The sequence below is a fragment of the Hirundo rustica genome, chromosome 19, assembly GCF_015227805.2.
Source record: "Hirundo rustica isolate bHirRus1 chromosome 19, bHirRus1.pri.v3, whole genome shotgun sequence".
Taxonomy (NCBI): Eukaryota; Metazoa; Chordata; class Aves; order Passeriformes; family Hirundinidae; genus Hirundo; species Hirundo rustica.
Window position 1 is genome coordinate 988,489 of NC_053468.1, and position 15,623 is coordinate 1,004,111.

General features: G+C 49.8%; 1 protein-coding gene across 11 annotated transcripts in view; it reads left to right on the forward strand.

Annotated features, from left to right (window-relative positions):
• Positions 1–15,623, forward strand: part of MSI2 (musashi RNA binding protein 2) — a 204,424-nt gene that overhangs the window by 143,841 nt on the left and 44,960 nt on the right. For all 11 annotated transcript variants that reach the window (XR_005703568.2, XM_040082082.2, XM_040082083.2 and 8 more), the window contains one exon: positions 13,993–14,075. Coding sequence is in view for 10 of the 11 variants with exons in the window: in XM_040082082.2 (XP_039938016.1) it covers positions 13,993–14,075 (83 nt within the window). In the remaining variant the exon portion in view is untranslated. The remainder of the gene's footprint in view (positions 1–13,992; positions 14,076–15,623) is intronic.

Below are 15,623 nucleotides of genomic sequence, written 5' to 3' on the forward strand. Positions count from 1 at the left end.
CTGCTCCTGGCGCTTTTGTTTTTAAGGATAAAGATTTCAGCGTTTTCCCCGATGGTTTGAACAAAGGTTGAGCGGGGGGGAAATCCATAAAACAATGTCACCAAAACACGGCAAGGAGAGGGAAGCTTTAATAAAGCTCTGCCGGGCCTGTGCACCTGGGAATCGGGCTGGGATGGATTCGAACAGGAAGGAGGCACTGGAGAAGGTCACCTCTGAAGGTGGCAGGTGACAGAGCAGCGTGGCTGGAAAACATCCATCCATGGGGGTCTGTTCATCCCACCCTCCAGCAGGTAATTCCCCTGACATCCTGGGGCTGGGCAGAGCTGAGGAAGGTGCTTGTGCTTGGGTGAGACAGGGATGGATGAAAAGGGAAAAAATTTGAAGGGAAACCATTCACAGCAGGGAGTGACTCGGCTGAAGCTGTCACAAAAAGTCAGAAAACAATGGTGAGGCGCTCAGTGATAACAAATCATGGATTTTGGATGGCTCAGCAGACAAAGTCCCCCTCTTCCTACCTCATTCGTCTGTGTCTGGTCTTTAAAAGTGACTGCAAAGGAAGGGAAGCACCTGCTGTACCTGAGGAGCATCAGGAAACCTATTTTAGATGTGGTACTTTCAAATTTAGATGTCGTTATTAGTAACGGGCTCTGAGTTTTGTGCTTGTCTTAGCCTTGCTTTCCTTCTTCTTTCCCAGCAGATCCCTTTTACAGAGCTGCTCTGGTCTGTGTGGTCTCTATTAAAAAGTTTCCTTTCCCAGGGTGATTCTGCTCCTTTGTTGCATCTGGTTCTTGAACACTTCATACTATCAAACAGCAAAACTGCTTTTATTGATGCAGCAGAGAACAATGGGATTTCTCCAACAGTGCTCCCAAAATACACTCGTTGCCTTTTTTTTTTTTTTTTTTTTTTTTTTTTTTTTTTTTTTTTTTTAAATATTGCTGGCTTGCAGCAGTGGAAAAAAAATGATTAAGATCTGCTGGGTTTACTCTGGTCACTTCAGTGGGAGATTGGTAATATCAACAAACGGCTCCATAAATGGATTATCTCCTGTGCTCTGGCAGGGCTGAGGCGCTGTGCTGCTGCCCTGCCCGTGCTCCTTCGGCGAGACAGGCAGCTGGGAGAGCAAATCTGTTTGCCCTGTTTCAGGGGAGGAGCGTGGAGCTTGGGGTGGATGCTGGGGCCGGGAGCATCTCTGGTGTTAATGAGGAGACACTGGGACGCTCCGAGGCAGTGGATGGGGTCTGAGCAGCCTGCTCCAGTGAAGGTTCCTGCCTGTGGCAGGAGGTTGGAATGGGACGAGCTTCAAGGTCCCTCCCAACCCATTCTGTGTTACCTCACTTCACCTGTGGGCCTGGACAAAAATCAGACAGCAAGCTTCCCTTAAAAAGGGTGTTTTCCCCCAGCTCCTGTACTTCTGTCAGAGCTTTTCTGGGATCACACACCTGAGCAATTTGAACTTTTCTCTTGTTCTCAGCCCATGAAAGCTGGGTCAGCATTTGCAGGGATGTTTGAAGCTGTATCTCGCACCCTCAGTGGTGGTGGGAGCTGGTTTCCAGGAATAGCTGAGCAAATACTTTGCTCTTTACATGTGTAACCAGAGGAACAACTGGTGCGTGCATTCAAAGCATCTGTCCTGGCCAGGCTCTCCCCCTCACAGCGGTCTGCATTGTTTGCTTAGGCAAATTCTGATACGGTGCGTGAGCAGCAGGGATGGAGTCCTGGCCAAGGATATTAATAATGTCCAGGAATGTTGTGTGCTGCCTGAAGTTTTAGCCCGGAGGGGTCATGCTGCACAGCTCAAGGGGATTAGCTTAACCTGAGGCTAAGCTGCTCATTTTTGCTGGTATTTTCCTTGACCCTAGGCAATTATTTCAATTCCTTTGAATAGTTTTTTTGTTGTTTGGTGCCTGATTTGTTATTCCTTTGCGTTGTGATGCATGGAGTCAGCAGGGCAGCGGAGAGTCCGTGCTCTCCTTCCCAGGCAGGGCTGGCAGAGCCCAGGGAGGGTGAGACCCCCCCGTGCAGGCTGCAGAGCTCCAGGGAGCGTCTCAGCGGGTTGTGGGTGCAGAACAGCATTTCACCTAGGTGAGGGATGCAAGTCCAGCAGCTAAAGCACAGTGAGGAGAAACACTAATGAAGGAGGGGGGCTTTCTGCGCTCCATGGGGGGCACACCTGTAGAATGTGCCCCTGGTGTCCTCCTGAGCGTTTGAGTTGGTGGCTCCTGCGGCGCTTCCCACGGCCGTGCCAGGGCTGTGCCAGTTTCACCCTGGCAGCACCAGTGGGGAGGGGGTGTCTCTGCTGGATGCAGCCCCACGCTGGGTGCTCTGCCTGGGGACTGCAGTGACAGCTGCCAGCAGCGCCGCTCCTGGAGCCTGCACTGGAGCGTGGCCTCTCACCTGCCCATTTATCTTGGCTGGTGCTCGTGTGTTAATGAGAGAACGACACCTGCACGCTCCCAGCAAAGTGCCCTTCACTCTGCTTCCATCCTCTCTGCAGTTGGCAGGGAGGACTCTGTAACCTCTGCTGGCAGCCCGGGGCCCTGTGTTTTTTGGGGGGGCTCTGTCCCCCCAGCCCTGAGCTGTGGCTGCTGCTGCAGGATCCAGGTAGGCAGGAGTCACCTTGAGCTGCTGGGAACCTTTCCCCCTGCAAAGTCAGTTCTAGAGAGGCATCCTTTCTCTGGGGGCACCTCTGGCAGCTGCTGCACCCCAGAATCCACGGTGGGGGGGTTAAATCTCAGCAGCACAAACAGGGGGGAAGTTCTGGGCTTGGCAGGTGCTTGGACAGGAGAGCAGCAGTGGCAGGTTTTGGCCTCGTTCCTCCACCATGGAGCTGCCTCGTGCCTCTCCACTTGCTGAAATCAGGCAGAAATCCCTGTCTTTAAAATCCCTTTTTATTTTGGGGGGAGTAGTTGGCTCCAGGGAAACAGCAGCTCGGGAGGCACCGGGGCAGGGGTGAACCTTGGCCCTGTCACCAGCCAGGGAACAGATTCCTGGTGCCTTTGGGTGGCAGGTGTTGTGTGACAGAGCCTGAAACTGGACCACTGCTGAGACGGCACAAATGGGCCTGGATGGGGGCAAGCTGGGGGTCTGCCCCTCCCAGCCTCCCCATGTACGGCACCCACAAATGTCCCATTGCAGGTGGGCACACGTTGTTCCCCCTCTTTGTCACAGAAAAGACAGCTTTGGGCTCTTGGTTGCAGAGGAGACAGCTCTGGGAAAGAATACTTGGCACTTTTTTAATAACCTATTTCTGTAATTGAAGGATTTCAGATTTCTTTTGTAAGAGCAAGCGCCTGCTTAAACATGGAGACAAATACAACCAATAATATGTACTTGAAATTTAATGCAGGCTAATTCATTTTGGCACAGTCCCAGATATGCTGATTAAATGGCCTGTGAAGTGCTACAATATCTTGATAATGTACATTCCACATTTGATTATATAATCAATTATGTTGCACCTAATAACATTTAAAATTAGTGGAAAAGCTGTGAGCAGATTGTATCAGGTGCAGAGTGGGTCTTGGGCAGCTTTAAAAGAACTTCTGCCAGCATACGCTGCGAAGGAGCAGGCGTAGATGGATCTTCAAATACTGCTCTTCAGGAAACCAGAGTCTTGATAAAATTTCTGTTAATTTAGTGACTTGATTTAGAATAAAATAAGCTGTCTGCTGCTCCCCTGGTTTGCTGCTGGGAAAGGGACTAATATTTCCTATCAAGAGATGACCTTGTACTGCATGTTTAGAACAGCCCTGGTGATGTTGGCAGTAATTCTGTGGTGACTTTAGCCCCTGGGCCAGACCCAGAGCTCTGCCTGTGGGGCTTTTCCTGCACCTTCAGTGGGAACCAGAGCTCCTCTTCCCTGCTTGGGGAACCTGAGTGTTCATTGCTGGGCACAGTCAGTTCCTCCATCATGTGTGACATTGTAATGTGCTGCTGAAGCCCCAGCTGTGGGCACTCACTGCTCCAGAGGGATTCCCCAACTGGGTGATCACTGTGAGGGGAGGGGAACCCTGAGCTGGCACCCTGGAGCAGCCAGGATCATTTGGGAAGTGATTGTCATTCCTTTTTGGGAAAGTGAGTGGTCTTTGGGTGACTGGCAGTGGCAGGTTAGGGGGAATTTGGCCTGGGTTTTATGGCCTCCAGTAGAAGAGGGTTGATGGGAAACAAATGCGTTATGGCCCCAGACAAGCTGTTGCTCGATTTTTTGTTCCGTTTAAAGCAGCACTATCAACCAGTTGGAATATAGGCTTGGAGTATCGCAGGGAGTAATCTAATTAGTATGAAGTCAATTCACTAGTTCCTTTTGTATCTCGTGATTAAATAAGTGGGAAAATGGCTTGAAAATTAGGTGCTAGAACAACCCAATTACATTTCTGTAGCTTTTTGTATTCAATTTCATAAACAATTTTGCTCTTCGCTGGTTAATCAGTGAATGCCTTTTTCCAGTTTGAAAAGCACTTTTGAAATTATAATGCAATTAAATTGTGTGTGGATGTTCTGGCATAGCGAGCGTGAGGGCTGGGGGCCTGGCAGCCAGCCACGCTCTACCTTGACAGTAATGAGTTCCTGAGCTGGCAGCTTGCTGGTGTCATTCATAATATTGTCCACGCTGGGATGCTGTGAGAGGCAGGCTCTGCTCCCTCCCAGCCGGGGTGGCCGGGACGCGGTGCCGGATCCTCGGCAGAGCCACGGCCTCAGCGCTGGCAGTGGCTCAGCGAGCGCATCAGATGTGCCAGCACCCAGTGGAGTTCATCACAGAGTTATAGAGCAGCTGCCTGTGTGCTTTGGGCTTCGCTTTTTTTTTTTTTTTTTCCTCCTCTTTTTTTCTTTCCTCTTCCTTATATGAGCCATTGCAAGACTGGAGGTTGTTGAGGGATGTAGGGGGGATTAAGTGTTGTTTTCCTGCTGCGTGTGACAGAGACATGTAGGAGAAATCTCAGTGTCCTGTTAACAGAGAATCACAGGATGGTTTGGGGTGGAAGGGATCTCAAAGCTCCTCCAGTGAGAGTTTTTCAGCGGTTGCTTTTTTGCAGTGTTTGTCTTGTGTCCAGCCTGCTCGTGGTGAGTGGGAGCTAAATTCAGCCTCCCGGGGAAGGGTGACCAAGCCTGCAGGATTTACAGCCCTGCAGCGCAAGGGGAGAGGCAGAAAGCTGTGTTAAGAGAAAAAGAAATAGTGTTGGAAATAATGCTTAGCAGGTTTTAACAAGTCCAGTAATGGTATTAGGTGCCCTTGGCTCAAGATAGTAACCTCCTCTTAAATGATCATTACCTGGCTAATAAAGAGCTCTGAGCGGGTCATTACAGCTTAATTTAGACGTAGCATCCTGTTTGGTTTGCACAGCGTGGCCATCTCTCAAGTTGTTGAATCTCTTGCCTGGGTAGGAGGTTGGGATATGGGATTGCTTGGGTTTTCACATGGGGACCCTTCCCACCCTCGCCTGGGGGAGAGGAGCTGCCCTCAGCACAGAGTGACCACAGCCAGGCAGAAGGATGGGCGGGAGTGGGGCTCCAGCCTCGTGCCCCCCACACTGCCCCTGCTCCCTCCTGATGAGCCCTTGTGCTTTTCTCACCCTATTAGCAGAAAGTTTCACGTGCAAATAATTACAATAACCAACTCCCAGACATTATTAATATTTTGAAGGCATCTCTTTGATAAGCCCATCTTTTCAGCCAATTTCCTATTTCTTCGGAAAGCAAAGCATCTTTCCTCCCAGATTCGTAAATCTGTTGTTAAAGGGAAGAAAAGGAAATGGAAAAAAGGATTCCCCCCCTCCAAGCCTGACACCAGGCTGGGTTCTGCGCCGCCTTTGTCAGCCCTGGATGGAATTATGCATCATGAATAAAAACTGCTGTCAACAAGCATTGGGTTCGAAACATTAGAGCATATGGTATGTGATTATCTGTATTGTCAAATGCAATAAAGTGAATTTGGATATAATAAAAAATGTAATATTTTAGAAATTTGGTAATAAACTGTGGAAGAATTGACAGGCAGAGAGTATCTGATGCCTGTGGGCAAACAGATAAAGATGGCAGGACGTGGCACTCAGTGGCTGAGGCAGCATCAGTAGCTTGATTTTCTGATGGGAGCCTGACTGGCACCCAGGGCAGTGGCCTTTGTCCCTGCCTGGCTGCCAAAATCTGTAGGTCTCACTAATGAATAGACAGAAGCACAAAGTTCCCATTCTGGTTGTAGATGGATTAATTGGATTTTACAAATACTTGGGGTTTTCTTCTCTCATAGCAAAAAGAAACCTGTTGGAGTCTGCTCTATTCTCACACCCGGCAGCATTCCCAGCATTTCCACACTATTGACTCCTCCTGAAGCTGGGAAGTCTGTGTCTGAGTAACAGGGAGCAGTGAAGGGCTGTGAGGGTGGGGCTGCTCCCAAATACTGAGGAAAAAGAAAAGGGTGGAGATAATTTTCTTCTGCAGTATCTCCCATTCCAGCCTGATGCTTTAATTCCCGAGCTGCTGACAAATCTGTGCCCATTGAGACACAGATGTCCCCAGCAGAGAGAAGCTGAACTGGGAACAAACTTCAGGGCCTCCTGTGTAGAAAATTCTGATGGAAAGGTGCAGATGTATCACACGTACCTGCAATTTTTCTTAGGTCACCGCTAATGCTTCTAAATGATCTGCGAAGGCATTAATCGTTTCTGTTAATTAACAATATGATAAAAGTGGCATTTAGTAAGCTCTGCATAGTGTGCGTCTCAGTCATTATGTACTCGGTGCTTTGGTTTGATTTCAGAGCATTAATAAAATAAAATTTTAATGAAGATTTGTTGCTATGAAAAATTTATTACCAGTTCAGGTGCTGCTGACACGAGCACGGTCTGTGACCTGCATGGGGTCCCTGGGTGCTCCTGCCACTGCCGGGGCTTTGCCTGGGACCCCATCCCAGCCCTGACTGGTGTCCTTTGAACCTGGAAACCTTTGGTCAGAATGGCTCATTTGAGAGGGGGACCAGTCCCTGTACTCTTCACCTCCCCTCAGGAAAATCCCTCCCCAGGGCCGGTTTGGGTGGATTTTGCCCTGTTCAGGACAGCTGCCACGTGGCTGCTCACCCCAAGGTGCTTTCTCCTGTTTCTGGGCAATTCTCACTTTGGAAATGTCGAGCAGCCGTGGGAGGATGGAGCAAGGAGCCTGAGCCTTGCAGCCTTGCCAGACAAAAGCAGAGGAGGATCGTGCTGGTGCCCTTTGTCCAGCTGTGCGCTGACCGCGCTCTCCCGCCGCGCCTCGGAGCGGGGCTGGGCTCGCTTATGTGCTGATTTAATTTTGAGAATTTACTCTCCTGTCATGGAGAATATACTGACACTTCAAATAGCTGCCTGTGTCTGCCAGGAGAACCTGTCTGTGTTCCCTACCTGAGGTGTACACTAACACCCAGTGGATGTGCGGGCACATCGTGTCTTGGTGGGTGTCAGTCACAGCAGCAGGGCTGGAGAGCACATGCTGCAGTTAAATGAGGATATTTTCCATCCTAGGCCTCAGGTTTTAACCTCCTCCTTCCATCTGCTGGTGCATCCCTCTCCTGGTGATAACCACGAGGACGAGGTGAGATCCTGTTCACCTTGGAGCAGGTGGTACCTTCAAGTGTGGTCACCAAAGCTCTCCTTGGAGACAAGGAGGTAAAATCTGAGACAAGCGTCTCAGATTATGGCTGTGTTCCCTGAACGTACAGAACTGCTCCTTTGGAAACCAGAACCTCTTCTCCTATGTGTTTGCAGCACAGGAAATTGGAATAATAGGAAATAACAGCTTTTGTCAGTTTTTTGGTTTTTGGTTGTCAGGTTTTTTTGGTTTAGACGGTTTTTGGCTCTAAGCTGAGTTGCAGTTTGAAAACTCGGAGGAAGGGACAAGGAAGTGAGAGGGAAGAAACGTGGGATGCACAGGGAATATTTAAGTGATTTCTCCTAAGACACAACATAAGGAGATGGCAAAGTCAGGGTTGAGTTTTCAAGTCTTGGCTGTCGAGTTTTAGGGCTGAGGGATGAATGGCTTTTCCCTGACACAGGATTAAACCCCCAGGTCCCAATTCCCGGGCTCTGGGGGTAATGACTTGTAGTATTTCACAGACAGAAGTTAAAAACATCCATGGTTCACTGGCTGGGCAATTAAAATGTCCTGTCCCCTCTGCTCGGTGTGTTCTCTTCATCTGCAAAGACAAGATTTGGTGACAGTGATCACAGGACTTGGTTTCACATCCCCCTCTCCACCCTCACCTGCAAGTCTATTATTATTTTTATTATTATTATTTTTATAAGGCAGCTTGGCAGGCTGGGAGCTTACTAAGGAACTTTTTCCTCTCTGATTACAAGGGATGTGTGAATAAAGTAGAACAGTATTGATTCACACCAATCTATGCATCGACTGTGTGGGAGCCACTTGCAATTCCCAGCAGCACCGGAAAGCTTTGCAACAGGGAGAAATATGACCAGGCAAGTTGAGAAAATAAATTAAACTAGTGTCAACTTTTCTTGTTTCTTCCCTCATTATTAATGGATGGAATGGGGCTCGTTTATCAAGAAGAGGAAAAATTAATTGACACGGGCTTTAATGTTATTATGCCTGGCTTGTCTGGTCACATTTCTTCATTTTTAATTTTTTTTTACTTTTGAAAGGCATTTTATTACCTTTCACGGGACCAGCTGCCAAAACTGTGGGTATAAACAAGAAAGCAGGTGCATAAATAATACCACAGCAGGACTGGACTTCTCTGCATTTCAGAGCTTAAGTAACTCGGCTGTGAGGAGCGGAGCAGACACGGGTCAGGTCCAGAGCCCTGACACAAAGGGGGAGCACAGCCTGAGCTGCTATTTCCTCACGATGCTGCTGGGACCTGCAGAGGGTGTCAGGCTGCATTTTCCCATCTGTCAGCACAGCTCCTCGGGCAGCTGCCACGCCAGGGCCAGGGGGACCCCAGGGACTCATCCCAGCACTGAGTGACGGGAGTCAGGAGCAGGATGGTTCTGTGGAGCACTCTTTGTGTGAGAGGGGTGATCCTGCTCTGATGCCTGACTGTGGGGTGATCCTGCTCCGATGAGTGACTGTGGGGTGATCCTGCACTGATGAGTGACTGTGGGGTGATCCTGCTCTGATGAGTGACTGTGGGGTGATCCTGCACTGACAGGTGACTGTGGGGTGATCCTGCTCTGATGAGTGACTGTGGGGTGATCCTGCTCCGATGAGTGACTGTGGGGTGATCCTGCACTGATGAGTGACTGTGGGGTGATCCTGCTCTGATGAGTGACTGTGGGGTGATCCTGCACTGACAGGTGACTGTGGGGTGATCCTGCTCTGATGAGTGACTGTGGGGTGATCCTGCTCTGATGAGTGACTGTGGGGTGATCCTGCTCCGATGAGTGACTGTGGGGTGATCCTGCTCTGATGAGTGACTGTGGGGTGATCCTGCTCTGATGAGTGACTGTGGGGTGATCCTGCACTGACAGGTGACTGTGGGGTGATCCTGCTCTGATGAGTGACTGTGGGGTGATCCTGCACTGACAGGTGACTGTGGGGTGATCCTGCTCTGATGAGTGACTGTGGGGTGATCCTGCACTGATGCGTGACTGTGGGGTGATCCTGCACTGATGCGTGACTGTGGGGTGATCCTGCACTGATGAGTGACTGTGGGGTGATCCTGCACTGACAGGGGACTTTGGGGTGATCCTGCTCTGATGAGTGACTGTGGGGTGATCCTGCACTGACAGGTGACTGTGGGGTGATCCTGCTCTGATGAGTGACTGTGGGGTGAGTCTTGCTGAGCAGCAGGAGCCAGGTTTAAGCAGAGCCATGTCGGTGTGATAGGAGCTGTGTAAATCTCTTCCTTTGTCCTCTGCCTGCTCTTGTCTCCTGCCCTTGTTCTTTGGGATTGCTGTGCAGGACAAAAGAGCCTTGGTTATCCCCTGGTTCCCAGAGTGTCTTCAGGAGCTCTCTGGCTGCTGTAAGTGCAGGATGAGGCTGTCCCTGCTGCAGGGACAATGCAGGCTCACCAACAGTGTGGGCACGGCTCGGGCAGAGGCAGCGCAGCAGATGAGATTGAGTGACTTGCTCCACATCATCAGGTGACCTCCAGACAGCTTGGGACTTAAAACAGGCTCTAGTTGCAGTGTCTTCAGCCGCCAGAGCATCTTTCAGGTGGCTGGAGAGCCCCCCAGAGCTGTGCCTGCCTGCTGAGCTGGGTTTGGCCAGGCACCAGGTGCCGATGGAGGTGCTGGTACCTGGGGCATTGCTCTGCCTGGGGGCTGAGGCTGGGTCCTGCTCTGCCCATCAGAGCCCTCCAGGGTTAACCCCAGCATTAGCCTGGGTTTAGCCTCTGTGGTGTGGGGTGCAATCACCTTGTTTTGCTTGTTGTAAGGCGAGCAGAGGTTTGACAGCGAGACCTTTACCCGGGTAAGCTGCTTTTGTGTAATTGTGCCAGCAGTGACGTCCTCGGCATGTGCAGCCGCAGCTGTGACACGGATCACTGTGCAGCCAGGCCTGGGGCTGTGGCACTGGTGCTGCCAGCCAGGGAAAGGAGATGGATTTCATAGCAGTGGTGTCGTCATCTCTGCTATATTTTACCAAGTTTGACGTAAAAACTCTCAAGTGATGACAGAAGTGTGAAATGTCGTTGTTTAGAGTGTGAAAAAAACTGAAATACAGAACACGGGAGCCCTGACATTTGGTATCTTCAGTCTGGCTTCTTAATAGTATTTATGGCTTCTGACTATTCTTTTACAGTATTTTAATATTTTTATGGTTTCAGTCCCTTTCTGTGAACAATGTTTATCTTATTTCTGGAATACTGTGGCAGAACATGCTGAACTGACTCTGTGGAGCCACCTTCCCACAGGCCTGGGCAGCTTTGGTGGCTGAACAAGGCTTGGGATCTAAGGAGGATTTTTCACAGAATCCCCAGCATCACTGGGGCTGGAAAAGAGCTCCAAGATCACTGAGTCCAGCCTGTGCCTGATGCCCACCTTGTCCCCAGCCCAGTGCACTGAGTGCCACCTCCAGAGATGGGGACTCCAAGCCTCCCTGGGCAGCCCCTGCCAACCCATTCCATGAAGAAATTCCTCCTGAATTCTTCTTTCCGGTGTCACGGTGTGTTGCAGGACGTGTCCTGCGCTGTCAGGTGTCAGGGCTGGCATCATTTTGGTGCCTGTTGGTGCCCACTAACCAGAGTGAAAGGCTGGCTCCTTTCTCAGCAGATGAATGGAGTGGAATAACTCCTCATTCCCAGTAGATACCAGAGGAGGGTTTTTCACCTGGAGGTCGTGGATACATGTCTCAGCTTCCTTTAGTGCTGGTGCTTGGCTCAGAGCCTCTCGTTTGGGGCATCTGTTTGCCTCTTACTTTATTTTCTCCCTCTTCTTTGTCTTTTCTTTTACAGAAAAGATTATTCAAATGAATATTCAGTTTTATTCATTTGAATAAAAAACCCAACCATTTGACTCTGTTAAATGCTTATCTCTTAAATAGAGCTTGTTAGCTTCCAATAATAGCTTCATTCAGAAGGATGCAGTATAATTTCATTTTAAAACGTGTGCTCCTTGACAACCGGAATCCTATTTCTGTCACCGTTTTCAACAGCCGCCTTTGTTTTGGGTTAATCTTTTCCATACACTTCCCAAGAACCATTTTTTTGTTGACTCTTAGTACCTCTCAGAAGAAATAATTGTCTATTTAGCCCAGGAAGGTTTCTGAGAGTTTCGGTAATTTAAATATGAGCGTGTATTCATTGTAGGAACTAATCAGACCACGGGTGCGGGGGGATCTTTGTGCGGGTGCAGTTGTTAGAAGTTGGAATTTGATAGCCAAAAAGTGAAACGAGAAAAGAATCACAGAATGGTTTGGGTTGGAAGGAACCAAAAGGTGCCCATGGCAGGGACACCTTCCACTGTCCCAGGCTGCTCCAAGCCCTGCCCAGCCTTGGACACTGCCAGGGATCCTGGGGCAGCCACAGCTTCTCTGGTCTCACCACCCTCCCAGGGAGGAATTTAGGTGCCTGTGTGCCTGGCAATGCTCTGGTTGCTCCCACTGAGTTTGAGGTGTTGGGCACTGTAGAGGTCGCCCCTGGTTTTCCTCTCGTTTTCCTCTCCAGGCCAGTGTGACCAAGTGCCACCAATCTTGCAGAATCCTGCAAATGCCTGCTGACACCTACAGATTGTTATTTTATTGTTGTAAAATCTGGAAATGCAGAAAGCTGGGTGGCCATCTGATTTAATCAGACAAATAGTTTCTTGATAAACCTGTGCTTAAGCCATATGGAGTGGGATGAGAATGGGAAATTTTTTCAGACACGTAATGACTGCAGCGGCTTCCTCGTGGTGTTGGAATATTAGGGCTAATCTCCCAAATTCCCTCTCCCCTCCATCCTGGCACCAAGACCTGACACAAGTTGCAAGAGAAATCCTCAACTGCAGCACTCGCTAATGAACTGCTAATGATGAAGATGTTGCTGGTGTTCAAACAATTAATGACTTGTAGCCCCAGCCCGGCCATATCATCACCCTGGTCCGGCTTTGCTCCCAGCTCTGGGATTCCTCGGATGCCAGGTTCAGGCACAAAACCACAAAAATTTTAGGTTTAATTTCAGATCTGTTTAAGGTAGATTTAAATGGAGTCATTTAGAAGGCAAATGAAAGACGTGAGTTATGTAAAAAAATTGGAGCTGGTGCCTGCAGAGCGGCATTGTGAGCCTGGTGAGCTGCGTGACGCCTTGCAGGAGGGCTGGAAACCATTCCTGGGGATCTTTCCCCCAGCAAGGGTCTGAAGTGGAATGGGAGCGTTCCCATGGCCACAGGGACTGGGCACTCCCCAGGGAGCTGTGGGGAACTGCTCGGAGCTCACCTGCAAATGCATTTTCCTCTTCAGCCAGAGGTGAGGCTGCGCTGGAGCTGTCCCTGCTCCCGCACGGGAGGCTCAGCCTCGTGCAGCGTTCCACCAGTGCAGAGTCCAGCAGTTCCCAGGTTCGGGGATGGAGTTCATCCTCTTACTAGATTCTTAAGGTTTCATTAGCATAGTTGGTGTCGATGTTGACTCATCGAGCCTTCTCCGACAAGTGAGATCGGGGTATTTTCGTTAGCCTGAGGTTTTTTGGTTAAGGCAGGAGCAAGGAGCACAGTGTGTAACTGCGGTGGGCTGCCAGATTCCTTCAGTGCAGCCCCAGCAGAGCAGGCAGTGTACAGCCACAGGCAGGCAGCAGGCATCAAACAGCCTAAACCAGCCCAAATCCTCGGCTCTTTGAAGCAGCAGTGGAGAAGAGAGGAACTATTAGATCAGAGGCCTTAAATGTAATGGGTTCCTGGAGGCCTCAGGATGTCCTGATGAGGTATTAGAGGAAGTAATTCAGGAAGAAAGGGACAAATAACCACCTCCGGAGCGGGGCTGACCCGGCACGCTGCAGAGCACACAGAAACACAAAGTGCTGCTCTGCGTTGGGGAAAGCATTGGGGTTTTTCTCCTTGCCAGGGGTAAATGAGGAATCATCTTCTGTCTTCCCGGATTTTTATGGTTTTTGGGTCGTGTAATGAGTCAGCTCTAATGGAGAAGTCCCGTGGAATTAAACAAGAGATGAAATCAATATGGTTCCATAGAAATATAATTGGGTTTTGTAGAGATTGCTCTTAAAAACCTATAAGGTGTAAAAGAAAATACGGCCTTATTGTAGTTTCCGAGCCATCATGTAACTGGGGTGTAACTATCCATTAAATTCTGCAGGATGGATCAAAAAATCCATAAGGAGGGTTTAATTCTCCATTAAATCCTTTGGAAGAGCTGGAACAGAACCGTATTAATTTTCCCTGAGACAATGCTTCTTCCCTCCATTAGGCTGCAATAAGCTCAGGAACAGCTCCATAGGCAGCAGGTGTAGTCTGTTGGTATGGAAGTTTTCCAAAGTCCCAATGGCTAAATAATGCTTTAATAAAATGGAATTGTTACACTTAACTAATGTTTTCCTTACCCCCCCCCTCCCCTTTTTATGTCTTTATCAAATAGGATTTGGTTTCGTAACTTTTGAAAACGAAGACGTGGTGGAAAAAGTCTGTGAAATTCATTTCCACGAAATCAATAATAAAATGGTGAGTGCCGGTGCTGCGTGTCGTGGGGGTGGCAGTGAGCTCTGGCCCCACGGCCCAGGCGTGTGCCGTGCCCAGGGGTGTGGGGCAGCCCTCTGGGAGGGTGCTGGGCACCTGCTGGACCGGGTGCTGAGCCGCCCAGAGCAGCCTGTGGTGTGTGAAGCCGAAGGGCTCGGGGAGGGTGCAAGTTCAGCTTCTCAAGCAGGGAACCCGGTGAAGTTCCTCTCAATGACAGGCAGGTCCCAGGTGCTGGGGTGCCCTGAGCCAGATGAAAAGGGGCATTTGTATTTCAATTGCTGCAGTAACTTTGATATTTTCAGCTAAAATATTCTTTTTCCCTTTGTCAAAACATCCTTTGCTTCTCAAATGTGTATTCAGATATGCATTGTATATTGGTCTGATATGTGTTCACAGACTTTAAATTTAATAATAGAGCTTTTAGTGTGGATAAGATCAAAGCAATCTCCTTGGCATATGCTGGAGGCCCGATTCAATATTTGACTTGCTAATTTTTCCCAGGGCACTGAAATAATATTCCTCATATTGTTCCTCCCTGCAAAATGCATCTGAAATAAAAGTGAGGGTCCCCTTGGCCAAATGTGGGGTGGGGTGGTGGAGCAGGGCTGGGGCAGTGCTCCTGCTCCTGTGGGAAGTCTCTTGCTCCACTTCAGATGGATGCTGTGAACTTTGTCTGTCCTGTTTCCCCCCAAACCCCTCCTGCACTGGGGTCTCCTGCTGTCCCCACAGAGCCTCACCTGAGTGCCTGTGGGGTGCAGGGAGCCTCCTTCCCTTTAGAGAGTTTCTAAATAGAGTTTCTAAATGCTGTTAATCTTCAAACAAAAGAGCAGAACAAACCTCAACCACCCCCAGCAACAGACCCAACTAGAAACGCTTGGGATGTAAATTTAGGGATTGGCAGGTGGGAGGGAAGAGCTCCCCTCCAGGATTTTCCTATCCACAGCAGGAGGGCACACTCCAGAGTTTAGTTATTCCCCACAGCAGGCTTTTCTCCGGAGCAGGGCTCAGGATTGCCCTGGGGAGGTGCTGGAGGGAGCAGCAGGGGCTGGTGTGCCCCAGGCAGGGGTTGATGCTTCATCCCTGGATCTGCACCCGTGGCCTGGAAAAGCCTCACCTGGCTCTCGGCATCTGCTGGGAGGGGAGGGATAGCACAGAGCTCTTAGGAGGGTTCATTCCCAGGTAGAAGGCTGCACAGGAAGGTAGCAGGGAGCGTGGAGGATGGGATAGGGTGAAAACACTCGAGGAACATCACAAAGAGCAAGAGAAACAGTTTTAGGTGTTGGTGTTTGTTGTTGGGTAATTAAAATATCCACTTCCCACTCCTGTGCCCACTCAGTGCCCCTCCAGGTGCCACCATCTCTGAGCATTCTCTTCTTGTCACTCCTTCAGCACAGATTTTGAAAGCAGCCCACGAGCGAGGGGATGAGGCATGATCCTGTCTTGGGACTGAGTCATCACCCTGCTGATGTGTCTGCAGCTGAATGCTGGCCCCTGCGGGGCCAGGGAGCGGTGTGTGCGTGTGCCAGGGAGCTG